The 27,032-nt window shown below is 38.7% G+C and overlaps 1 protein-coding gene across 2 annotated transcripts in view; it reads left to right on the top strand.

Annotated features, from left to right (window-relative positions):
• The first annotated feature begins 3,137 nt into the window (after positions 1-3,137).
• TOP2B (DNA topoisomerase II beta) overlaps positions 3,138-27,032 on the top strand; it is a 64,227-nt gene continuing 40,332 nt past the window's right edge. For both annotated transcript variants that reach the window (XM_075083261.1, XM_075083260.1), the window contains exons 1-6: positions 3,138-3,837; positions 20,916-21,089; positions 21,737-21,827; positions 23,869-23,932; positions 25,230-25,375; positions 26,151-26,248. In XM_075083261.1, coding sequence (XP_074939362.1) covers positions 3,778-3,837; positions 20,916-21,089; positions 21,737-21,827; positions 23,869-23,932; positions 25,230-25,375; positions 26,151-26,248 — 633 coding nt within the window. In that variant the 5' untranslated portion in view covers positions 3,138-3,777. The remainder of the gene's footprint in view (positions 3,838-20,915; positions 21,090-21,736; positions 21,828-23,868; positions 23,933-25,229; positions 25,376-26,150; positions 26,249-27,032) is intronic.

Below are 27,032 nucleotides of genomic sequence, written 5' to 3'. Positions count from 1 at the left end.
GGCAAGTTTCATGCCCTTTTAAGTCTGATTCCAGAAGAGCCACAGAGAAAGAGAAGGTTTTATTAAACAGCAAGTAAACTAGAACAGAACCAGCAAGTAACTTACAATAGATAGGAAGTTTGTACATACTAAGTATAGAAATATTTAAAGACCATGCAGCTGTCTTACTACTGAAATAATTAAACACAAAGTAATGTTACAATAAATATTTTGCTTGCTAAAAACAATTAAATACTGAAACCAGTAGTGAAACTGGTTTAAGTAGATCATGGTTTTGAAAATCTGTAGGGACCTTCTGTTTGTGGTCTCCAGCTATGAGAACAAGCAAGTCTCCAATGAACTGAAATAGGATTTTTGTGTATGTTGTCTCAAGGGGATTATTAATTTAATATGTCACACAATAAGTGTAAGGTGTTTGACATAAACTGATAGTACATGAATGGGGCTGGTGGCAGCCAGCAAAGAAATCCCACTCCTATCAATATGTTATGGTGCTTAAATTTAATTCATGCTTAAATCTAATTCTTTGTTTTAGCAGGAATCACTTGAAACATGATGAGCAGTATAGTTTCACTTTTTCACCTCTGAACTCCATGGAGGCAGCTGCTTGTAGTCTTACAAGAGCTTTGTCACACGATCTGACATGGCTGTGAATGCAACCACTCCACACACACATATAAGCATTAAGGGTAAAACCAGTATAACCAGTAAGCCAGTAACATGCTGTGCAAGTAGCATAGTGTATGATGAAAAGCAATTTGGACAAAGTAATTTCAAAGAAGGCTAAAGAAAATGCTTGGAGGAACATCAGCCTTTCTCCCTATATTTACTCCAGCATGACACACAGACAGAACATGTCTGACCATGTACACGCAAAGATCGGCAACTGCCAAGAAGAAACTCCCTCTGTCTTTCTGTAATGTGTATAAAGTCACTGTCTTCAACCTAGATCACTATCTACCACTTGGATCAGGATAAATGAGTGCAAAAGGTGTACTTCTCACGCTAAGAACAGCCTATTTACTAAACTGCTGGAGCTAACTAGAACGCAGCACACTGATGTTTGTGACTCGTTCTCTTCCTGCTGTATGCATTAATGGTTCTCTACCAAAGCAAAAAGCTTTGAACAGATGCACACATGCTTGTTGCTCTGGTCCTCCCCATATTCACTGCAGGAGCCTTGGTTCACAATATGTGATTCATTTTACAGTCCTACATATAAATTTGAGAGTTGGCGAAAAAAAACCCAAACCGATCCTAATCAGCAAGTCCCAACTCTGAAGCACTCGGCAGAGCCCTGTAAGTGTTACCCTATTCCCATTCTGCAGGAAACACTCTCTCTTCTCTTGCCCAAATAAGAAGAAAACACAGCTCAGAGATACATGCAGCTGCAATAAAGTTGGGCTGGAACAGACAACTTACAGTCCCTTCTAGGCTGATGCCATTATTTTCCGTAATCCCCGTGCAGCACTTAGATATTAGTTTAATAGGTTCCTTAGAAACTGGCTGAGTAAAATTATGCTAAATAAGCAATACTTACTAGAAATTCTTCTGATCCTTCCCTTGAGGCATAATTGAACATTACAGCTGACTCCTGAAAGGTGGCTGCTTCGTTTCCAATCCCCTTACTTCTTAGGAAAAGCATTTTGCAAAGGAAAAACCTTTAAATTATTACTATTCAGTTGAAATTATTCTCTTCAGATAACAATTTGTCTACCAACTCAGATGCAGCGCTCTTACTAATCCCTCCTTTTGTGACTTTACACTGGGAATAATCAAAGGAGTGGAACAGGCTGGACTAGGTAGGTCTTTTGCATTTCACACAGCAAAATGAAATTCCTAATTGAGAAGCTGCATGTCATGAAACATTTTTTTTTTTAAGCTTGTCAAAAATCTATGACCACAATATTTATGGTCATATATATTTTACTTTTGGTGGGAAGTATCTTAAACTGTAAATATTTTTCATGCTCATCGCTAAAATAACAGTAATTTTAGGCTTCATACACACACCATTTGGGCCTAGGAAGTTGATGCTAAGTTACACCACAGGCTTTTTTTTTTTTTTTCAAAACAGCAAATATTTTAGAACAGCGTTGTAAACTGTGTGCAGAACAGGGTGTTTTATTATGTAACCCTAAAATAAGGCAATGTGTATCGCTGACTAAAAGAACGCTTAAGGCAGTGATGTTCAAAAGCGTTCCTCAGAGTAGCAAAATAAAGTTACGGGAGGCATGTAGGATAAAGAATCCCTCAGGCTGGTTACCAGGGTCCAGAAGAGGGCAGTGGTTTATAAACGCTCTCCTGCCCGGAGGGAGGACCAGGACTTGCATCCCGTTGGAACGGCTGCAGGGCGCAGCGGCGGCGGCGGGGAGCGGCTGCGGCGCTGGTGGGACGCGGGCAGCCGACCGCCGTACCCCCAGAGGCCTGTCTGACCCACTGCACCACCTCTTCCCCACCCGCGTATCGCGTTAACCCCCGTTAAAGGCTGGGGCAGGGGGGCAGCCGTGCCCTGCCCGCCCCCGCGCTCCCCTCCGCAAACCTCCCCCGGTAAGGGCACCTTCCCGCAGGGAAAGCGAGACGTCCCCTTCCCCGCGAGGGCCGGCGCCGGGAGAGCGCACTACCCGCCCCGGAGAGGCGGTCGAGGCACTAGCCACCACCACCACCCTCCTCTCCTCTCCCGCCGTTAACGGCGTCCCTCGCACCGCCCCTCCCCCCACGGCGCGCGGCAGCGCCCCCGCGCGGCGGCACGACTCCCTCCCGCCCTGTTGCCACCCGCAGTGACGTCTCAGGCGGCCGCAATCGCTCTTTCCGCTTCTCCAATTGGCCGGCGCCCCTCGTAGCCCGCCCGCCTCCGGCGCCTGATTGGCGGGTCGGCGCGGGGCCGGGGCGCGGAGGGGGGAGGGGAGGAAGGGCCAGGCCGGGGCGGCCGCTCGGCGGATGGCAGAGGGGGGCAGCGTACTCATTGTCTGAGCGCCGGGTCCCGGCGGCAGCGGCTCGGGGGTGGGAGGAGGCGGGGAAGCGACACTGGGCACCAGGACGGGGCGGAAAGAGCGAAGGGAGGGAGGGCTGGGTCAGCCCCGGGTGTCGGCGGGACGCGCGTGCGTGCGTGCGTGTGCGTGTCCGTGAGGGGGGCGGGGGCTGCGCGGGCGCTCGCGTGCGGGTGCGCGCGCGCGGGGAGGGAAAACGCGCGTGGGGGGAGGGGACGAGGGGGAGATTTTTTTATTATTAATCTATTTTTCCGGGTCTTTGTGGTTGCGGGGGGGAGGAAGAGGCGGAGGGAAACGGGAGGCAGCAGGCAGCGGTACGACGGCGTCGCCGCGGTGGCCGTTGTCGCCGCCGCTGCCGTGAGGCGAAGGGACCGGTAGTCCCTTTAAACTGAGGAGAGCCGCAGGCCCGGCCGGGCCCGCGCGCCCGCCCGCCGCCTCCCGGCCTCCAGCCTGAGCGCAGGCGGCGGAAAGGCGCTTTGTGCGGGCGGCGCGGCCCCTCGGCGGCCCTTCCTTCTCCGCCGGGCGCTTTCCTTCCCTCCCGGGGCCGCGGGAGCCCTCGCCCACCCCGGCGGATTATTTTCCTTCGCCTCAGTTGCGCTCCCCGGCATGAACTAGAAGCCCGGGGCGAAGGGTGTGGGGAGCTCTCGGTGCCGGGGTGCCTCTGGTTGCGTGAGGGCGGGCGGGGGCTGCCGGGCCGTGCTGCGCTGCGAGGAGGCTCGGTGTCGGTGCCGGCCCTCTCGGTTGCCTCCCTGCGCCCTCGCTTCGGCTGAGGAGAAACGGGCAGAAAATGGCAAAGTCTGGAGGAGGAGGAGGAGGCGGCGGCGGCAGCGGGGGACTGACGTGGGTGGTAAGTCGTGGGGTTGTGTTTTGTTGTTTGTGGGTTTCGCGGGTTCCCCCCCCCCCCATTACTATTTCTTTTTGCGTCCCGTGTGCGTGTGGAAAGAACGCGGGTTGGCTTTTAAACGAGGAAGAAACTGACGGCTGTCGTGGAAGGGGAAGCGCTGTAGAGCCGCTGGGCAGAGGGGTCCGGGGCGCAGGGGGAGGGAGAGGAGCCGGCTTGGGCTTGAGGCGGGCGTTAGCGGAGGTCAGCTTGCAGCTGTGGGGGGCTCGTCGGGCTCCTCGGCACTGTGGGGGAAAAAGGTTAGTCTGCGAGCGAACAGGTAGGAAGAAGGAGCCTCCTGCCGTTGGGGGGGTCGGTAGGACTGTTTTGAAGTCGCCGTCCTCCAAAGTGAGATGTGGGCTGCCTGTCGTCCCGTAAAAGTCGCGGTTACTGCCTCTTGATGCTAGAGCAAAGACTTAGCGGGTTTCCAAAGCGTTGATCTCAGCGTCTTTCCTAACTGTCTGAAAAGACAATACCTGAAGTTCATAGGTTTCAGAGATGGCTAGCGAGGAGGATTTCAGAGGCATTCGGGTGCCGGAGCTGTGTGCTTGTATCTTGGAATTAAACTTCCAAAAGTTATAACTTTGTAACAGGGCCAAGACAGTGGTGGTTTTTTTTCTTTCTTTACTACTATTCATAGATTGGTCAGAAGTAATAAGATTTGAGAGAGTGCAGGTGATAACTGTCTCTAGAACTGATGAATTATTTTGAGCTGTTTTAAAGTCCTTTGAGAGTATTAGCCCTCACTCACAATGTAGAGAGATGCTCTCCTTGTCTGTAGTAATAGTGGATGCTCTCTGATTTTGGTAAGACCTAGGAAGGAGGAGCTAAGGTGACCTGAAGGGGCCTTGTTCAGCCAATCAATAACTTCCTTGCCTTTCTCTTGCTCAGTGTAGGGTTCAAAAGAGGGTAACTTCTTTAATACTTAAGCATAAAGCAGTATATCTTGATAGATAGATGGTGGGGTACCTGCATCTTTAATCAGATGCATACGCCTTACAGTTAGGAACTTTTAAGAAGTCTTGTTAAAGAGAGTAATAGCAAACTTGTTCTTCTGTTATGTCTTTCTACATCTTTGAGCTGTTGGAAAAGAATGTGAATAGCACTGGGGTGAACAAATCCTGTGTAATCTGATGGTGGACTATTTTTGTGGCTCTAATTATTGCATTTTATGCTGGTAATTCTCTTTCATTTTAAAAAGCTGGCAGCATGGGAAGGTATATAAAAATTAGCAAGTTTCTGGGTGTGTTGCTTGAAATTAGACAGTTTAGATATGGGAACAGCTTAAGTAGAGAAGGTAAAACTATTCTCCTTTCCTTCCTGCAATACTGTGTGATCTTTATCAACTGTGGTTGTTGGATAGCTCTTCAGAAGTAAGATTTTTACAGGTTAGGTTGGACCAAGTAATTGAAAGTTTTACAGCTCATATAGAAAACTGCAGAATGAAGTGTGAAAATCACTGAGTAGGCATTTTTAATGAAACATGTTCCTAAATGTAATGGAGATGAAAGTATGGTGAGTCAACAGTTTCCTACAACTGGAAGTAATCAAACTTTTTCTCCTCTAAAAGCAGTAAAAAATAAAGTGGTTTTGTCATCTCAGAATAGTTGTAGGGAAATAATTAGATTTTAGTTAAAACTGTGTTCACTTTTTTCAGAAAGCAGCGGGACATTGTTTCTTGCTCTCATGTGCATTTTAAATGCTGAAGACAGGACTTCTGAGCCAGTTCCTAAAGCCAAACCTGTTCAATGTCAGCTCTGGAACATTGGCGTACAAAAAGAGCAATATTGTTATGGCACTGAAATGGATGGGGCTGTGGCTAGCGATTGTCTTAGTGTGCTAGGCCAAAAAAAAAAAGTTGATTCAGGCAGTGGTTCATGAATAGATATCATATCCTGGCCTTGAGGAGGAGAGGTACAGAGCAAGGGACAGTAATAGTTTCAGCCGTCTGGTTTTAATCTGCTTGCCATATATCTGCTGGATATGCAAGTACTTGCTATTTGGTTGTAAATTGTTTTGAAACTACCTTGATTTTTTTTAGACTTTTTACTAGTGTATTGAAACCACTAGGATGCTTGCTTTCTGAGTAATGTATTTTGTATTGTTAGTGGTTTCTTAATAAGACCACGAGCTGAAGAATTGAAGGGTAACAGAAGTAAGTCTAACTCTAAAGTTGAGGAAACATTTAAAACTTAGTGGGATGTTAATTTATGTTTCAAACTACCAAATCTTATACACAAAACCTGGTGCTCACATATTATTGAAGAGTTGTATGTGTAACTTTAGCTTTGGTTTCAATTTAAACAGCATGCTGGTTCATCGCTTCAACTAAGTAGGAAAGAATTACATGCAGTTATGAAAAAAGAAGGGTACTTCATGCGCTAGAGAATTTATCTTAAAGTGGATTTCATAATGAGAACATCATACAAGCATCAGGTGATACCTACTTTTACTTTTGAAAGCAAGATAAATGAAATGTTCATGGAAACAAACAGCAAATGATCTGTTTAAGTTCTGTTACAAGTAGTGGAAAAGAAATGTAACTAGCAATGGTTAGCTGGTAGGTAGGCACGATTACCAGTGATGAGGGCATGTGAGAGTATATAAATTGAAAATGTTTCTTGGGAAAATCATTTAGCATTATATAACTGAAAATAAACCAAGATAACTTCTAATTATCAAATGCACTAGCTTTTTTTTTTGAGGAGCATTTTTTTATTTTGGTCTGGTTGCTGATTTGTTTGAATCAACTTGCAGCCCCCACTCTAGTAGTTGGTAGAAGGTGGAGTTTTGACCAACAGATTGATATTAATTACTTTTGGTGGATGATTTCCAAGGGTCACCTACAACAGTGTTAAGTTATATTAAGAGTTAGTTACAAAAACATGGATTTGTAACTAGGGGAGTTTTCATTGGTGAAACCTAATGGTACTTTCTAATGCTAGAAAAACTTAATTTGAACAAAAGAATTAATTCTTCAGCCTTTCTGTGTGTTTAGGGACGACAGAAAATAACTGTCGTAATAGTACAGTAATAGTACTTATTTAAATAAATATGGCTTTTATAGTGGAAGTGAAGTAATTGGAAGTAACACTGAAGTGTGTTGATTCTGATACAATGGTAACACCCAAAAAGCTATTGAAACATGTTTCAAACAAGCCATACTTGCTTGAATAACTTCATCGGTTACTTTTGTCAATGTTTTGAAGTCTTCCTTGTCAACCCTAAGAGCCACACAAGCCTGATAAATGAAAACTGAGACTCCTGATAACACTTTAGGACTTTGAACACCACTTCCATTTTCCTGCCCTCTGTGAAAGGGATAGGTTTCACTTCTAGGAAATGCTATCTTAAAGTGAATATATGCTGAGTGTTAATGTGACTTTTCTGTAAAAAATATATATATAATTACTATCAGATCTGTGTGCTTCTTGAATGGAGCAGAATGGAAATAACATATATTATTAGTAGATGGAAATAATTTATATGTTTGGTTTATACTGATTCATACTTGGTTTGAATAAATACTATAGCTGTATATTGGTAAGTGAAAAAGATAGTGACCTTTCAAATAATCTAAATCCAGCTATTAGCACTTCTCAGCAGTTTCAAGGTTTACCTCAAAAATAACTTTTAATGTAATGTTGTCTTTTTTAAACACAAAGAATATATATGTAATAGAAAAGATGGGACAGCAGACTCAAAACGAAACACAAAAACCCCAACAAACAGAGCCTCCCCAATCTTTCTGTTAAAGGGACCTTGTCTGTCTTTTTCATTTGAGAACAAATACCCTTAACTATAATAAAGGGATAGCTTTCAGCTTGACTTGACTTTTAATAATTTGTATCAAGAGGATTAAAACAAATCTTTCATTTGAATGTCTGATCATTCCCCATGATATGCCATAATTCACTTGTTATGGAATCTGCACTAGGTGGTTTCTAACTTTATGGGTAAGTTCTTTGCATCTGAAACCTGAACTGGGTATCTCTTGCACCAGGGATCTGCCTGCCATTGCTCTATACTCTGATTTGGGACCAAGTGCTTTTGGGCAGGAGCAAGACAGGACTTCCTTCTTCTCCCAGTATAGTGCTTGAAGGAGGAGTGTCGGGATGTGACAGGGTGCACAATAATTAGCTTTCTGTTCTTCCCATTTCTTTATCTGGATCAGACCTTCTGTTTTTCACTGGCTGAAGCTGGGCGTAGAACACAGTTGTCATATGTAACAGTTGTTACCATATACTGTTAGCTACTGTCTTATCTTTCCTCTGCTATATTGTGGCCCCTGCAGAGGGGAGGAAAGAAAAGTCTTGTTGCCAAGTCCTGTTTCAGTGCTGCTCTCTTGGTTCTCACAATCATCTATATTTTCTTTTGCTGTTACGTTGACGAGAGAGCTAGGGTTTTTTTTGTGTGCCATGTGTTCTCCCTTCCCCCCCCCCATTTTTTTTTTTTACTGTTGTACAGTGGAAGGAAGGTCAGACCTGAAATAGGTGCCCCAGTATGTTACAATTTACTTTTATTAAACACAATGCATTTTGTAGCCTTTGGAGCTATGTAGTATATTAATAGTTGAGGGGAAGCAGCATTCCCTCTTGTGCTTGTTGAATTTCTGATTCTGGTGCTCTTGAGGAAGCAGTGTTGCAAAGAGACGCTATGACTTTCCTGAATATTCTAGCACTAGAGGAAAATGTGGCTCAATTTGGCAACTCAAACACAATAGTTCTGAAGAGCAATTCATTAGGTGTTAATGACTTGCCTGCCAAAAGAAAGTTGTTACCTCTTATCCTTTACCCTCCACACCACCATCTGGTCAAATACTTTTGTCTGTTTTCTTCCTGGTCCAATCTTCTTGTTAGAGAGCTGAATAATAGAGGGTCAAAGAAGTGACAGAGATGGTATCAGGTAGAGGCTTGGTGATGGAACAAGATGGACTGCAACTGAGCTAGTCTTGTAGCTTACCATGCATCTTCACCCTGCATGTTCTGAGCTGGGAGGAAAACTTGTTTTAGTGTGGGTGAAACAATGCTCAATTAAGTAGCAGTGGGGAGCTAAATTGTAAGGAGCTCTAGGAAAGAATGTATATCTTGGTGGTATGGGGGGGAATTGATTTAAAAAAATACATGGGGGATTACTTTAGGTGTTTGGGAAAGGTGTACATTCAGGCACGTGTCTTCTGTTAATGTTCTATCTCTCTAGCTTTGTGTGTATGTACGTTTGATTTATAAGTTACCTGTGCTATGTTAAAGAGTAAGTAAGGGATTATTTTATTTGGACAGATAAAGTAACCTTTCCAAATAAAAGAGCATACAAGTAGCCTAAGGTAGGCAGTTTAGGTTTGAAAAAAAAAAAAAGGTAATTTAAATAGTGTTTTATTTTCATAGACTTTATTTTCCAGAAGTAGGTTTTTACCTTGCATGTAAACTGTCTTGTGTGTCTACGTGCAAAAGCAGTCTTTAACTGCATGTTTATTTTTCAATTAATTAAAAGCAGCACATGTGATTCATATCTGATGGATATGAGTGATTCCATCCCTGAAAGTGGGTTTTATATATATTATAGTTTATATGGAGAGACTGGTACAGGAAACTTATTTTTCCTCATATAAAGTAGTAAATTTCTTGCAAGAAATTTATCACAAAGAAAATATTATTTTGCACTGTATAGGTGGTTTGAAAATTTTCAAAAGCAGATTGAGCAAAAATATGTAGTTCTAAATATGGATAACTGTATGAAGAAGCCTGTTTTGAAAATTGTATGCTTGGAGACCTAGATGTGTTCTTTCAAGTACCTGTAGTGAAACCCAGGTGTTTTAGAAGAATGCATTTTAATGCTAATAGCCCAAATTTAAATTGAATATTAAGTCAAGGCATGCAAAACATTTTTACAGAACTTTGAAAATAAATCCTAAAATTTAAAGTATAAATTAAGTTCTAGCAACCAATGGATGTGTCAAAATTAAATATACCAAGTGTTTGTTGTTTTTATAAACACAGGAGAAAAGTGTTCCTCAGAAGCAAAGTGATAGACCAGTTCATAGTAATTTTTGTTCAAAAAATGTTTCCTCGCCATTTTCTTCAGATAGTTCAGTAATGAGTACCCAAAAGCTTGACGTGAAAAGCAGGGAAAGATTCCTCCCCTCTCTAATAAGTGAGGATAAGATCTGCTAGTTTTAAAACTTCAGTGTGATCGCGAATGCCTTTATGCTTATGAACTGAGTCCTTTTAACTTATGTTTTGAAGTGTGTGTTGTTAAACTTTTTCTATGATATCAGCTCATCTAGTTTCATTTAATAATACTGTTTTAAAATGCTGTCTGCATCTTAATACAATTCCAATTTACATATAAATAGTTTGCCACTGGAAGTAAAGTACTACTTTTAATATTTTATTTTGTTAAAATGATAAATCTGTGTTTTTGTTATCCTATACATATCTAAGCAATTCTAGGGTTTTTTTTAGCAAGTAAGAAAAAAGGGAATTAGCAAATTAGTGTACAGGCTGCTTGAGTTAGAACATGTTTGAAAAGTTCAGATCCAAACATCAGATCTATATTTTCCCTTGTTGGATATAATTTTAAAAGCTTACCTTAAAGGGGGGAGGAGGCATAGAAGATAATTAATCTATGTGTGTTTTCCTGATTTGTGAGGTAGAATTGCAACTGAGATATTAAGCAGTCCTCCTTTCATGGAAGCTGTGTGTCTTGAAGAAGTACTGATTTCTTTTACTCTTTTTTTTTTTTCTACTGAATGAGTAGGCCTGGTTGGACACTGAGGCTTCCTGTTCCTTCTTTAAGACATTGAACAACTGGGAGAAGAATGGGTGTATAAAAACTGGACAAATGTCTGCCATAGTGAGGTGCCAAGACCTCGCATACCAGCTATCTCAATCTGTGAAGGAACCCTCAAGGAGAGAGCAAGGAACAATATTTTATTGCCGTGATAGAATCACAAGAGCCTGTAAGATAACATCGAGAGGTTATTTTCTTATAAATTAAAAGAAGCCAAGATAAAGTGTGTGTGTTTGGGTGGGGGGCAGAGGGAAGCTCTTGCAACCAGATAACCTGATATGTAATGTTTCTGTCAGAGCATTTAGAATTCTGGGGTCATTCCCTAAGCAGAGCATCTTTATGCGTAAGAAACTGGTAGTGTGAGCTTCACTGGAGATATTGGAAAGCAGCTGTCCAATCTCTGGTAGCTCTGGGGTATTTTGACCTTTTAGGGAAGATAGTGTAGTAGTGTATGAACATTTCAGTCTTGTGTTTATTCCCTTGGTAGTTGTGTACCATGACATCAAGATACAAGAATGCAAGGTGTCTGGGGAAAAATAACACCAATTAGACCAGCTGATTTAGGGGGAATTCTAGTGCATGCAGTCATTCAGGCTATTGCCTCCATGCATCAACACAGGGCTCTATGTTGGCTGACATAGTGGTTTTCATCATACACTAGTGATCCTAACTTAAAGTATTTCTACCTCTGTTGTATTACAATATTGTCATGAAAAATTTGAAGTATTATGTCACAATCTTGGAGTAAAATGGAGGCAAGTTGCTTGGAGGAGAGCAATTGGAAGAAGTGAGGTGGTTATTCTATTTTGTTGTGAAGCAGACCTGGGAGAGGATTTTTCTTAAACTCACAGATGAGACACTGTATAAACTCGTGAGGAATCAGCTGGGGGGGAAGTTCCTTATCTGGGTTTGCTGGTGGAGGGAGATGGTCCAGGTACTTGAGAGAATGCAAACCTGAATTTTTATCGTCTTAACCTGCCCTTCCTGATAACTAGTTAGATCTTTCAGAATATGCCACGTAGACTTTCTTCTTTACCAGTTGAGTGATAAACATATGTGTCAGGAAACAAAGATGATTAAAACACTGAATGATTTAAAAATTATTCTCAAAATACATTTGAAATTATTTTACGAGTGTTTTATATGGTACCTTTTTATGGAGAGGTGAGTTATTCTACCTGCCAAGATGCAATTCTTAAATTGCAAATTAAAGGTTAGTTTTGATGATCTTCAAGATTGTCAGCATTTTTAATGAGCAATCCTGAAAGGCTTTTCATAATAACTTCTGTAGGAATGTTGCTGTGGGAGGATGAATGGCTGAGGAAGGAGGAGTTTTGGAATAGTGCTCAGGGTTTTTTTCACTCATTGCTGCCTCTGTTTTCCTCCTTCTGAATTGCTGTAAATGTCTGGAACCCTACACCTGTGTTCCTTTCTCATGGAGTTTCCTACAGGATTGAGGCTACACTGTGTAGTATATTTATGAGACTTGTAAAACATTTCAAGATTTGTAAACTCTCTAGGGGAATAGATGTTGCATAGTAGGAGTTGAGCAATTAAACTCTAGCTATGTTTTTTAAAGAGCACTGGATTCATATTTACTTTAACATGGCAGAAAAAAAATAGATTTTGAAAATATATAATGCCAGAAAATGTGTCTGTGTTAGCATAGGTGTTTCTAATAATAAAAAAGCAGATGCATATGTTATTGTGGAGGAAACTGCGGTATTTGAGAGAAAGTAATGTAATCATTATTCATAAGCTTTTAGAATTTGTTCTATGTTTGGGACAGTTTTTAAAAAGAAAAAAACCCACCTTAATTTCCATTTACGTGGTACTTTGTGTTAAGTAAATACATTGCTATTTTCTGTTGAAGATTCTAGGGAGCAGACTTTTAATGGTTACTACTAATCATACTTTGTTCCTTTTTAGGGCATCATATACAAAAACATCAAGGATCACAGTCAAGGTGTTTAGTATTTCAGTGAAGGTAGACATGCAAATAACATAAAGGTATACCAATCCTAACATACTGATAGCTGTTACATACATGAGGGTTCAAAAATTTGATTCTGCTGTGCAGTGGAGAATTCCTTCCTGCTGAAGAATGCAGTTGGATGAGTAACCTCTAAGTGATGTTTGGGCTGTCCTCTATCACTAATGTAATACGACTAGTAATCCTGACACTGACTAAAAAAGACTGGGCTTTTCTGGGTGTTGTGTAGAATAAAATCTTCATGTGTGGGTTCAGTTACTTCTTCCAGTGTATCGCAGATTGACTCCTGTTCTGTGTTACTATGCCAGTTACCATGAGCTGGAAAACTAGCCTGTTTGAGGTGCTCTCTCTGTGCATTCTCTTGCAGCATGCATGCCTTGAATGTTGTCTTACTTGTGCCTGAAGCTTTTTCTACAGTTAGTTTATTACTCTGAAGATAGTTCAGCAGAGTAAAAATTCCTTGCGGTACAACATGGGTTCAGCTGGTTGTAGAACCCATAGGATCTAGAAAGAAAGATCACAGTGCTGTTCTAGGAATGTGATATTTGACATGCAGCCTTGAATGGGTTTCAAAGATTTTATTCATCAGAAGAATCTATCAGATTGTGGTATTCCCTTTCAAAGTAATCTTTGCAATTGGGAAATGCAAGTGTCTGAGAGTCTAGAATACTTCCACAGCACTCAAACTAGTGATGCGGTAAAGCATTAAAAGGGGGAAACACTGAGTTATGAAGAGGTGCTGCCAGATGCTGGTAATCTAAAGTTCTGATGTCAGTACCTCTAACTTTATTTCCTGGCTATTGGAGGGCTTATGAATGAGTTGGCTGATGAAACAGTGGACCAAACAGATGTGGTCATTCAGTGACCAAACCGCTTCATTCAGCGGTTCTAAGAATCTGTAGGAAAACTGTGTTGTCCTAAAATTTAACACAAATAAATTCATTTTCTGTGAGAGTCAGTTTTTTTTCCTCGTGTCTCTGAATTTTAGCTGGAAAACCAGATCCTTCAAAGATTAATTTGTTATCAAAACATCTACAGATGTACTTTTTGATACTGGGTAAACGGTATCAAAATTTAGTATTGAAATAGAACTTGTCAGTGGATAGACAACTAAAAGATTTCAGACCCTTAAAACATTTAACAGTAAATTTCTGTTAAGCTGTCATTATGCATGGCAGATGTTAGACACTTGCTTTTGAAGAAAGTAATAAAGATCAGGATCTGAATGTACTGATTGTGTCCAAACTTGGGCCAAATAATACAGAACTGTTGTTGTGGTAACTTAATAGAAGTGTAAGTGAATGCATATTTAAGACAATATACATAATTTTGTGGTCAGAACTAATTATAGTGAGCATACATATTTTCACAGAAGTGGTATTCGTCATTTTTCAAGTCTTGTGGAGAAAGAAAATCCCTAAATCTTCATTTAAATGTAGCATGCTACTACACTGTGCATTAATAATCCTAAAATAAGAATGATGATGCTTTTATTTTGTTTAGCTATTTAATAGGAATATGAAGCAATATAGTTCTAAGAATGTTATTTTGTGGTGCAGCTAAGCAATCTAATGATATCTGCTGAAAAGTATGGGCTTTTAACACCCTCCTAGCTGTATGTTTCTGCTCTTTTCATTGCACCAGTACTTGCCTGATTCTCTAGCAAGCTTGTTCAGGAAAATGAGCCAATGGACAACTGATCACTTCTAGTTGATGAAAAATGCGGGGAAGGCTCTGTTTGCTCCTTGAACTGGCTTATTGTGAGGTTGGTTTGATTCCACTGTATGGAGTGGAGAAGCAGGGGAGGAGACAAGAGAGATAATTTTTCCATTTTGGCAGCAATTAACTGTTGTGTTTTTCTGTAATGGGGAAATCTGACCATCCTCAAGCTATTCTATAACTGAATCATCATAACAAAACTCTATGTAATGTGATCCTTTCAGAGTCCAGAACGAGTTGTCCAAACCAGGAGATAAAAAAATTTAGGAATTTAAAATAGACACGTTAGTCTTACTGGAGTCTGACTAGTTCTCAGTGAGTTTGCTGGGAACTTCTTCCTGTGATCAGCTTTGGGGAGGATATAATTGAGAGATTTAGGTCATGCCATAATGGTATGCAATGGTCTATGGAAACTTGCTGTGGTAACAGGGAGCTGTTACTTTTGTGTGTTTTCATCTTGGCAGTAAAGTCAAACCATTTGTTAAACACAGCAGGAGAGTGGTTTATTTTGAAACTCCTTCCAGTTTTGTTTTCATGGTGGGAGGTGTTCTGAACCAGAGTTTTCTTTGGGAAAATTGCAAAATGTTTAGGTGACAATGTATTCATTGTTTAATATTCTCAGGCAAGAAGAGGCTGTTATGATCCAATATATAACACCACACTACAGTCAAGTGCATGTTATCCATAGAACTACTTAGTAATTACCACGTTGCACCTATAAACTTTTTTGAGGTATAGCATATCTTCCTCAGAAGAGGTAGTTTTGTTTCGAACTGTAAGTGGTAGAAAAATCTCCCACATCGCTGGATTTCATTACTTAATTAACCTCCCTAGGCTTTACAGCTTAATTACACTCAAAATTTGCTGTCTTGTCCCACTAAATGTGCTTATCCTACACTTTATTTAAGGCAATGTAGGACACATGGCATGTGCTTTTCTAAATTCTTATGTCCCAGGGCTGCATTGCCTTTCAGGAGAACAGCTGTTGCATGTAATAGATTCAGGAGTTTAAGGCAGAAAAGACAAAGCCAAACTGAAGGTAACTTCTTGTTCACAAACTCTAATGTCTCTTCTCTGTTTATGCTTGTCTGCCAATATAGAAAATGAGCCCTCTTTTGCCACCTGATGTGAGAAAGAATGCATGGGCAGGCTGAAGAAATATGGATTTGGGGGTGGGTGGGTGTTTCTTTAGTTTGTTTGTTTGTTTGTAGATAGTTTACAGTGAGGAGGAGATGATGACAGTGGCCGATACAGAATTAAGTCTGTAAGTGGGGAGAGACACTAACATTTTTAAGGATTTTCAACTTTCTTGTGACTGTGTGAAATCCAGCTACTTAAACAAAAGTAAAGCTTCCACTTAAAGTAAGGGGTCAAAGTAAACCTGTATATTCCAGTTATGGTAGCACTGAAACTAATGATGAAACCTACGTTCTTTGTAGCTTTATATTTTATTGTCTATTTAGATAGGAATAGCTTTTCTCTGGGGCTGCCAAACTGTCCAGATCAAAACTGTATTAAGATTTAGCATGTTGAAGTACAGCTGTTTGCAGCATAAGTAACCAAAGTCAGCGTGGTGACTCAATACAATTTCAAAACAAAGGAAGACGACATGACCCAGTTTTCATCAAAAAAAACCCAATGAAAATATCTAACATAATATAGATGTCACACATGCTGTGTTACATGCAGAAATTTCAATGGAGTAGACTGTAAGAAGATAAAACAAAAAACAAACAAACAAAAAAAACCAACAACAAAACCCTGCAAAATGTGAAGGAAGGTGCCAAAACAAAAATGTGCATTCTTAGGTTGAAGGTAGACAGTAGAAGTCTTGTTGCCAAACTACCATCTATTAATAAATGCTATATGGGTTCTGACTCTTGAGATTGCAAAAGGAAAGAATGACTATAGCTTCCACACAATACTAGATAAATTTATAGCAAAAACAACTCCTAAAGCAAAATTCTGCAGTCATTGCAATGATACTGGACAGAGCAGTTACCGTAATAAAACGTGGTTATGATAGCATGTGCAATCTTGATGCAGTAAACTGAGCAGCAACAGCTATCAACTGAGAATCAATGCTGTGTTTAAGAGTGTCAAAGATGGTCGTTACATCTGAGGTCGCAGTATGAAGTGTAACTGCATGTCTATAAAGAAGGATGCGGAGTGTGGTATGTTATAGCATTCCAAACTACTTAAGGATGGTCATCTTCCTGACTTACGTGTATGTGGATATGTATATTTGTCATCAGTCTGGAGGGTTAGAAGGTCTGAAAGACTATCAAGAATCTGTAAAGTCTTGTCTTCAATGTCACAAGAATGTTGGGAAGTCAAACACTGTCTAAAAACAAAAACCAACCACAACCCAAAAAAACCGCCACAACATTAAGATTGCAAAGCAGACCCTGAAAACTGGGTAACCTGTTAACGAAAAACAGATTTACTATTGAAGCAGAAGACTTAAGCCCTTTGCGACACTTGGTTAATTCTCTTTAGGGGTTTTCTTATGAAACAACAGCTTGTGCTGTTTTGAGAAGTGTTATTGGAGCTCTAACAATATGAAGATCTTTCATACAGGACAGAATACAAAAGGCATTCTTGAGGCAATTCCAAAATATACAAAAGAGATTGTCAGTTTAACAACACTGCAGTTTAGTGATGGCTCAGTTTACAAAAAAAAAAAAACAAACAAGGGGTGGGCTCTCCTGCTACATTTACTTGCATTTTAAGTAGTAGAAACTCAGCAGATGAAAGCACTTTTACAAATTTTTTAAGTTATCAAGCAAAACATAATAGGAAGATTGTGAAGGATGTGTGTGTCTGTAGATCTATGTTGCAGATTTGATGATGATGATTTTCTGTTTTTTGGGATGAGTTCTAAGCACCACTTGAACACTATCAATGTCCATTCAAGATGGAGATACATCGTTGGTCTTCTATTTCAGAGCACAGCACAGGCCAGAAGGGTTGGTCTTGGAAATAGCAGTTCTGCAGACTCGTGATGCTTGCATGCCTGCATAATATTAGTTTATGTAGTGGAATGCTTTCTGGCTTTTGTTTTTATGCTTGTGTTTCAACAGTGTGTAAGTTAAGTTCTGAACGTTTATAACATGAGTGTTTTTTGCATACAGAAGATATAAAAAGCTTGAAGGATTGTACAAATACATTCTGTCCTGCTCTACAACAATGAAACTTAAATGGTTAAGTACAGCATACTGAAAAGGTGTTTGTGACGTCTTAGGAAAAACTGTAGAATTAAAGTTCTTCAAGACTACATTTTTCTGTTTTTTAATAATCATTCACCAGGAAGAAAAAATGTTATGCTGATCCTTTGTGTGATTCCCCCCCCCCTCTTAAATCATACACAATCATGTTCTAGTTAGTGTGTTATAAAAGATGATAGACATACCTGTCACAGGGAGTAACAGAAGATCCTTACTACTGCAGAGTTAAACCAAGCTCACTGTTCCCCAAGAAATGACACTTCTGCAGGACTAGCTCTTTTCAGGCAGCAGAGTTTGTCTAGATGTGACCTCTATTCTCTGTCAGCAGGACAACGATCTGGAAGTAGCATCTCAGCAGAAATAGTTTTGATACTCTATACATTTCTTACTGATAAGTTGGAAAGTGTAAGCTCCTCAAAGTTGTCAGGAAGACTTTCACGGGAAAACAGGAATGTGTCTCGTAGTGTTGTATTAAAGACAGTGGCTTGTACTTGTACCCCTACTGATAATTCTATTCTGTAGTAATTTTTCACAATCTAGAGCTATTCATTCAGTCACAATAAAATGGACTTATTCTAATCTACTGACTTGCAAATATGTTGTGGGACAAGCAGAGCTACTGAAGGTAGGAAAATTGTAGCCTAAATTTATTAGGCTAAGATTTGAGTTCTTATTCTGCGTTAACATGTTACTGAGTTGTGATGCATAGCTAGACCCTAGTCCTCAGATGCTGTACAAGAAGCAGCATTTTAGAGAGCTGTTCTCAGAACAATCATAAGAACACGATACTGATGTACATGACAACTGAAAAATCAGCCTGTGGTAACAGCACATCCTATACTTTGCTGACTGCAAAAACCTCTTGAAACCTAAGAATTAGGAGCAAATAGAAGAGTTCCATTTGAACAAGATTCTGGTGGTCTTTACACCTGTAATTCTTTTGCTTTCTATATGAATTGCATTTCCTCTCTTACCTTCTTTCAATGCTTGCCTCTATTTCATCTAAGAGATATTATTTTCTTTTCCTGCTAATCACTGTTCCCTTTAGGAAAAGTGAACATAGCAGAACAGTGCTAACAGAGCTATGGAGCCTATGAGATATGATGGCAAAGAGGATCCTAAAGTAAAGCCAGTAAGGTCAGAAAGATACTAAAAATAAACAAAAGTATATACACATGCAGTGAAGCTCATTGGAAGCCTGGGCATCGTTCACAGAACTACTTCAATTAAATAAAATTTATGTTGCAACTATTGGCAATGCTTCTTTAGCAACAATTCTCATTCCTCCTCTTTGATATATCAGCATAATCTTATCTATTTGTGAAGTCCTGTTTCTTTGCTTGCTTAGCTGACCCATGGCTAATATTTTTAGGGTGGTGGTGGTCGGGTTGTCGCAGTTTAAAACCAAATGACAGTGTGGAGACTAAATTAACTCAGATACCAAAACACCTTAATCATGCATGTGATTTTGCAACTTTCCTGTTTGGTGGGAGATGTCCTGTGCTCCAGAAGAAAAGCCATGAGCGTTAGTGTTGGAGTTCCAACTCTGCTGCCTGTAATCCTGGTGGAGGATTGGGTGTCCCTTGGATTCTTTCCCTCTCTTATTTTGGATGCTGCCAGTTACAGGACTGGGTAATAGAGAATATTTGATTCTCATTTGGCCTGTTCAGGCTTACTCAGGGCCAAACAATTGGCTGTTGTCATCCCTGTTGCATGTAGTCCACTTGTCTCAAAGGTTATCAACATACATGTTTCATAGCATTTTTGTAAACTAGAAAAATGTGATCTCTTAATCTGGAAGAGAAAGGTAATTCCCCTTGTTCTGAATAGAATGAAATACTTGATTCTTGTGCCTGCTAAGAGGAAAGAAAAAAAACCAGGCATCAAAGCTTAAATAGTAGAAGCTGGAGAGGACAAATTGGAATAATACAGGGAGAATTGTCCTTGTTAATTTCATACTGTAGGTTGGTGTTTGGCCTTTTTGAGTCTGCTGAAGTAATTTGGGTGAGTTCAGTATCCTTTGCTCCTTGTTCCTCCTATGTGCTTTCTTACCCCTTCCTTTCAGTGCTGTCCAAGGCTACAGTAAAGGCTAGATTCAGAGAACTGATGATGTTGTATTTTGGCTGAGAAATTTATGTGGTGACTGGTTAACCCAGGATTGGAGTTTAGTCTATATTTACTTTATACAGAGATTTATTTGGAACAGCTAAATTGGAGTAAAGTATTTACCTCAGTGACAGGTGGGTTTTGTCCTCATTATTTGTCTGTTGATGGTTTTTACTGGTCATGTAACACCTGCTTCAAAGTTGGTACACACACACCCCCTACCCCCCCCGCACCCCCATAAGAGGAGGAGGCTATTTCAGGTATTAGGCAGGTGGTGACAGATTTTTTGTTATGTCTGCTTGCTAGCCAGGGAAATAAATCATGTGAGTTCAAATTGTGTTTATTGGTATTTTTAAGATCATTCCAATTTACAGGTAGGAATGCATGCTGTAAAATGTCATTGCTAGTCTCTTGCACTCTTACTCTCTCAGAATGGGGTTTTTCTACATTTGGTTGCTCTGAGAGATTTAAACTTTTTCTTTTGTGTGGTTTTAGTTCAATGGGGGTGGTATTTATCAGGAAAGATTTGCTGAAAGATGCACCAAATCCCTGTATCCCCAAAAGTGAATAAGTTTTCTGTAACACTGCTTGCTCTTCCAATCAAGACATTTTTCATCATCTGCAGCCATGTTAGGCTTGAATTCTGTCTAAATGATGACATCAGCCTGTGTGATTCTCTCTTTTTACAGTCCTGGGTTTATTTAATCGGAAAGTATTCTAGACTGGGATTGTATCAGGTAACTTGAGGTAAACGGAGAACATGAATTATAGCAATTAAGAAGCCATAGGAGAGGCATTTCAATGTTTCTTAAGTCCTGCTGAATGAATTGTCCGAACTAAAATGTAAAAGAGTAGTTTAACAGTCTTCGGTGTTTTGGATTCAAATGCTTAAGCACAAAATGGATGTTATAAATACTTAACCTGAGGAAGTGGATGTCTTTTGTAATACACTGGTTTTTTCCTTATTTTGGTTCATCATGCTTAGTAAATCACTAAAGCTTGAACATGTGACAATTTGTTAAGAAACTGTCACATCTGTTGAATTTTTTTCTTTCAGGAGGATAGCTTGATCTTAATACCTCTGAAAACAACATCTAAATTACATGACAAGTTTTGATTGTAATTTAAATCTGTCAGGTTTTGTTTATATCTTGAGAGTGACAGATTGAATGAATAAGGTTGATTTTTGGTGTCTTTTTTTTTTCTTTTAGACATTATTTGATAATCAGATCAATGCTTCAAAAAAGGAAGACTCAGAAAGCGTTAATAAAAATGACACTTCAAAGAAGATGTCTGTTGAGAGGGTTTATCAGAAAAAGACTCAGCTTGAGCACATCCTCCTCCGTCCAGATACCTACATTGGGTCAGTTGAACCATTAACTCAGGTAAGTGTTACTAAGTTTACAGTCTTAATAGTTTTTGTTGTTTTCATGAGGAAATGACTATTCCAGTTAATAAACAGGCAAATCTTTAATCTTCTGAGTATTCTGAATTTTCATGCTAAAAACTGTGGTCATGTTTACGTATGCATGTGTAGGAAGGGGCCAAGAAAAGACTTGTGAAAGCAGTGCTTGGTTCACCCAAACAAACATGCTCAGGAAATATTGAATTTCAGTCAAAACTGTGTATATGTGTGTGTTTACAAACGTGTCTATATGCACACAAATATGTATAGGTATTTGTAAGTAGCATTTGCTCCAAGTCCAAAAATGTTTTGGTCTGTTTGTTTAGATAGAGAACAGAGAACTTAAGCCTCCTGCTGGCACTTTTTCAGCTGTTTTTGTGAAGTTAAAATTGCTTTGAACTTCACTGTCTGTACTGTTGGAGTTCCTCACCAAGCAGAAAATAATGCATTTTTATTATGGAAGGCTGTGGGTACAGCTGTAATTTTTGCCAAACTTCTGCTTTTGTCTCATATGACAGCAGCGATCAGATTGGAGGAGTAAAGTTCCTGAAGTAAACAGATCTTATAGAATCATACACTGGTTTACGAAGACAGTAAATATTTTCATTTTATTTTGTTTACATGCAGTTAATGTGGGTTTATGATGAAGATGTAGGAATGAATTGCAGAGAAGTTACCTTTGTTCCAGGCTTGTACAAGATATTTGATGAAATCCTTGGTAAGCATTTTTAACAATAATATTGCTTTAGCATTATGGAGTCCACACTTTTCTGAGAGCCCTCAAAGCATGTTAACTTGTATCTAAGTTTAAATCGCAGACTTAGGGTCCCAATAAACTGTAGTGCATGAAAATCTTAGTGCATTCCAGCACTACAGAAGAGTTTAAAGAGGGAAGAGTGTTTTCAGTTGAACTTGTAAAACAGTGTAAATATTTCTTACTGAATGTCTAAACTAAATCATTCTTCATAATCAATATTGTTATAAGATTTTTTTAATCTGCAAAGTTGATCAGGCCACAGTTCTAAGTAATGTTTAAAAGATTATTCTTCTGAAAGAAGATGACTGAAAGTTGTCTAACTTAGATCATCATCTCATGAATCATTAAAACCACCTTCTGTACAAAATGGTGGTGGTGGTGATTCTTACATGCATAGTTTCTAGACTTCAGACAGTTTTAAAATTAATTAAGTATCGTATTGCCATCTAAAGGCATGGTGACTGAGGCACAAAAATATGATTTTTAGAAAATTCTGTCCTAAGTCCCTGAGTCACTATGATTTATTAGTTTATGATATTCTCTTGGTGACAGGCACATATTGAAGACTAACCAGCAGTAGAGATGTGCAACATCTGAGCAGTGTGCTGTCTGCTAAACTGATATTTCCGGCTAATTGACATGAATTCTTGGGCTAAACAGTTTTTATGAAGTTAGGATTGGCAGGATTACATTGTACACTAAATTATGGTCTATTGAGATATATTGATATTAATGGAAATTTTGTCATGACCTACATTGGGTTCAGCACTTTTCCATACCTGTAAAACTATGCTTTACATCATTGCTGTCTTGGAGGCAACAAAGACTATGTCTTGGCCAGGTGGAAAAGAAGGATTTTTATCTTTGTTTTTTACTCATTACTTAATTTGAGAAATGTGGGAATTAAAATCTTTTGTCACTTCTTTTTTGAGTGCTGCCTCATAGATGAAATTTACAGGCTTTTCACAGAAGGGAGTAATTTCCATCTTGTCCCATTCAAAAGGAAAATCATTATCATATCAATATTGTAGACCTGTATGGCTTATTGGTTCTTTATGTAGCACTGCTAAATGCTCCAGAGTGTGGTTTGAAACTAGGGGTCAGTGTAATAACATTGCAAAAACTGGACATTGTAGCTGTGCACAATTTCTAATGAAACTGCACTTAGTGATTTTAGCAAAAGCATCTTGAAATATCTGATCTTACATTGAGATCCTTATAATCTATTAAGATATTTTAATTTTAATGGATTTATCTTCATGCCCTTTGGTGGGTTTGGGTTTTATTTTGATCTGTTTCATGAGTGATGAGACAAATACTGAAAATGATTGTAATGGGTTTTCATGGTTAATGGCCATAGTCACATTTCTGACTTCTGTTGTTTGTAGTTAATACACTTTGGAGTGCAGTTTAATTAAATTCTGATCAAATGTTAACTTCCAGTTATCCTTCTTGTGATCCTAGACTGTGTAAACTGTTTAGGAACTAAGAACTGTTAGTTATGTCTCACAGGCTCTTTACAGATAACTTTTGCTCCAATCAAAACACTCTTTAATGGGTGTGAATTTTTCAGGATTGGATTTCAGTGTCAAAAGCACATGTAAACTGATCTGGTGATCCATATAATTTCCTAGGGTTTTTAACATCCATGGTGTAATATGTGTAATAAATATCCAAACAAGAGCAGCAACAGAAGAATTAAGTGTTCAGTATGTTAAGAACAGTTATGAGAACAGGCTCACAAAATACACTTCTATATTTATTTCTAAGATAGTCTAACTGCTAGAAATAGTCAGTGATTATAAGAAGGTTGAAAAATATCTTCTTGCAGATACTTGGTCGTATTTATAGACTTCAGTAATAAGATACAGAATATAGAAGAGATACCACATTAAGAAATACCTGGACCTTTGTAACTTGTGGTGGAATATGTATATAATCAGTTTTACAGATAAAGTAGTTAATGCTCCTAGGAAGTGTTAATTTGTGCTTTGTTTCACAGTAAACGCTGCTGACAATAAGCAGAGGGACAAGAATATGACTTGTATTAAAATATCCATTGATCCGTAAGTAAAAGCATGTTTTCATTTACTTTCCCTGCCAGTGCTACTGTAGTTCAGATTTGTACAAATTATTTTACTAAATGAAACTGGCTTTTTTTAAAAACCATAATATTTTTGGAATTAGTTCCATTAGCTTCATATTTTAAGATTAAAAGGTTAGCTGTAAGTGGTTAACAAAAAGTAGTAGCATTCTGAATTTATAATAAATCACTTTCCTAAATCACTCATTAATGTTTGATTGAATGAAACTTAAAACCAGAAGGTGATAAAATTCATGACTAGATGAAAGCTTGGCAGTACATAACTGTAACCAGCCAGGTTACTTATAAACCATAAATACCAACCTTGAAGTTTTGTAACATAATTTTGCACCTCTTGAAATACCAAGTTGACTCCTTTAGCATTAGGATAAGGTTATATTTGAATTAGTCAGCTATATCACATTGAAACTGCAGATTGCGAATAAGTCATTACCACTGTTTTTCGAAATTAAATGCTGAAAGAGGGACATCCTAATGAGAAGTACTGAAGTTAAATAGATGTTGATTGGGTTCCTTTATTACTATCTTTTTGGTGATGTTTAACTGAATAATAAATGTTTGAGACCTAATTTTTCACACCTAATCTTTCGGATTAATATACTTAAAAATACCTTTTTTCTGCAAGTTTTCTGTGCATTATCACTTTGTGAAAACCAAATTGTTTTTATCACGGAGTGGGAGGGAAATGGTAGTGTAAATCTGCCTCTCCTGTCATGATTTTGAACTCTCTAATAGTCCCAAATGAAAATTCTATATAAGACCTACAAGTATTAATGATGCTAGCTGTTGATGGATTTTGGCATTGATGCATAAAATAAGTTACAACGTTTATCATAACCGGGAAATAAGAGTTTTAAACAGATGATAACTTAGCCGTGTCTGGGTGGACTTCAGTGAAACCTAAAAAGCTTCATCTCTAACTTAAGTATAATTCTGTCAATAAACTTCAGGATTCAGTTGCAGATCATGTTGACAGTGAAAGCTCTTCAGACAGATTTTTTAGTTTGTTTTTTTTTTATAATCCAGAATACTGTCATGTATGGGCAATTATGATCCATTTTATAAGACATCTAATAAGCACAAAGAAGTGGGGGGGGGTGGGGGGGGGCGTTGTAATTAAAATTGATATACCTGTGTATAAATGTAGTAAGAATTGGTCTTTTATTGTATTTTATGTGGCTATTTAAACAGGTAAAATGTATGTAGGAGTCTGTTTTCAAGATTACATTAATTGGCTTAATGTCTTAATCATTCTATAGGGAATCGAACATTATCAGCATATGGAATAATGGAAAGGGTATACCAGTTGTGGAACACAAAGTAGAAAAAGTATACGTACCTGCTTTAATCTTTGGGCAGCTGCTAACATCCAGCAACTACGATGATGATGAGAAAAAAGTTACAGGCAAGACTAGTTAACATGCTTTGTTTTATTCAGATAAGCCATTGTTTGCTTTTCAGTACGCTTTCTTTTTTTTACTTTTTCTATTCTGTTTCATGACAGGTGATCACTTAGTCACTTTATAGTCATTTTACTCTAACAGAGCTTGAAGAAAAAAATCTTTCGTTTGCTTTTTTAATGTCAATGTTCACAGAGAAGTTTATATTTATATCTTTAATGGCAGTACTTGTTACTCGGTAACAAACAACATACTTTAATATTTTAATTATAATGTATGCAAGCATTTAAACATTTTATGCTTTTGAAATTAAGAGAAAAAATAAATTTAATAAATTTGTATATGATTTATTATCCTAAATGTGAAGTAACCCTAATTTAGATCATGGATTAAAGGTAGTTCTGCTCTATCCTACCTCGTATATTTTGCCCATAATATGGTGTGTTTCAGAGTGGTTTGGGTCTGATCATGACCAAGTTTTCAGCTGATAAGGGTTTTGACGTCACTTGCCTTTCAGCAAGCAACTGCTAGATCGACTTAAGGGAAGCAATGGGAGCTTCCTTGCCTTGGTGGGAGGAGCAAAATGCTCATTTCTGAGGCAGAAGCAGTTGCACCAGATGGGAAGTAGTGTGGAACTCCATCTCTGGCATCCTTTGATAACTGTTGACATGTGGCCCAACTTTTTGTCTGATGTAGGAACATTTTACTTCATTGGCGTACTATCTGAATATTGTAAATATGCTTCTGCTGTAAAAAACTTACTATGTGTTGCTTTTTCAGGTGGGCGCAATGGCTATGGTGCTAAACTTTGTAACATATTTAGTACAAAGTTTACAGTCGAAACTGCTTGCAAGGAATACAAACACAGCTTTAAGCAGGTATAGAAATCATCTCAACTTTTTTCCTTTTCTTTGCTGTAATTGTAAATTTAAAATTTAACATGTTCTATATGTCATGAATATTTCATTAAATTAATCATCTAACATTCAAATGAATGTATAGAGTTTGCAGGCTAGGTAGTGCAGTCAGTAAAATTGGTACTTCTGTGTATTAGAATTTGTGGGGTTTTTATGAAGTAATATTTTTCTTGGGAGTGTTAAGTGGCAAAAAATGAAAACCAAATTTTTTCTGTTAGAAGTAAAGTATATTCATGTGCATGTGAAAAAGAATGTGTTTAATTGAAATATTTTGTAACTGCTGTTACATAATTTCTCAAAAAAATCTTTCTTCTTAGCTGTGCAAAAGATTTTTCAGTGTTTGTCATGAATTTCACTAGCCTAGCTGCACATTGGTGGGAACCCCTCTCCCTCCCAATTTGTGCCCATTGCTCATTGTTACCATTGTTAGCACGCAGACCAAGGATTGAATAAAATCTGATCTTCTGTATGTAGCTTTGAGATGGCTGCCTTTCTAAAAGTTTGAAGAACTTTGTTAGAATATTAGATACCAAAGCTCCCTGGCTTTGGAATCTTTCCCAGTTCGTGGCTTCCTTCTTTTTTTTTTTTTTTTTCTGAACAAGTAATTAATTTCTGGTTATGCTGTCATGTCCCTACATAAAAAATACATTTCAGTGGATTTACCTGTCTCTTAAAAAACCAATAGTTTCTGCTGACTGCCAAAAAGCAAATTAATACTGGTCTGAGTGTACGTTTTTGAAAATGA

Source organism: Phalacrocorax aristotelis, chromosome 2, assembly GCF_949628215.1.
Source record: "Phalacrocorax aristotelis chromosome 2, bGulAri2.1, whole genome shotgun sequence".
In the NCBI taxonomy this organism is placed as follows: Eukaryota; Metazoa; Chordata; class Aves; order Suliformes; family Phalacrocoracidae; genus Phalacrocorax; species Phalacrocorax aristotelis.
Note: the sequence above shows the minus strand (reverse complement) of the source record. Positions and strands in the feature narration are given on the sequence as shown.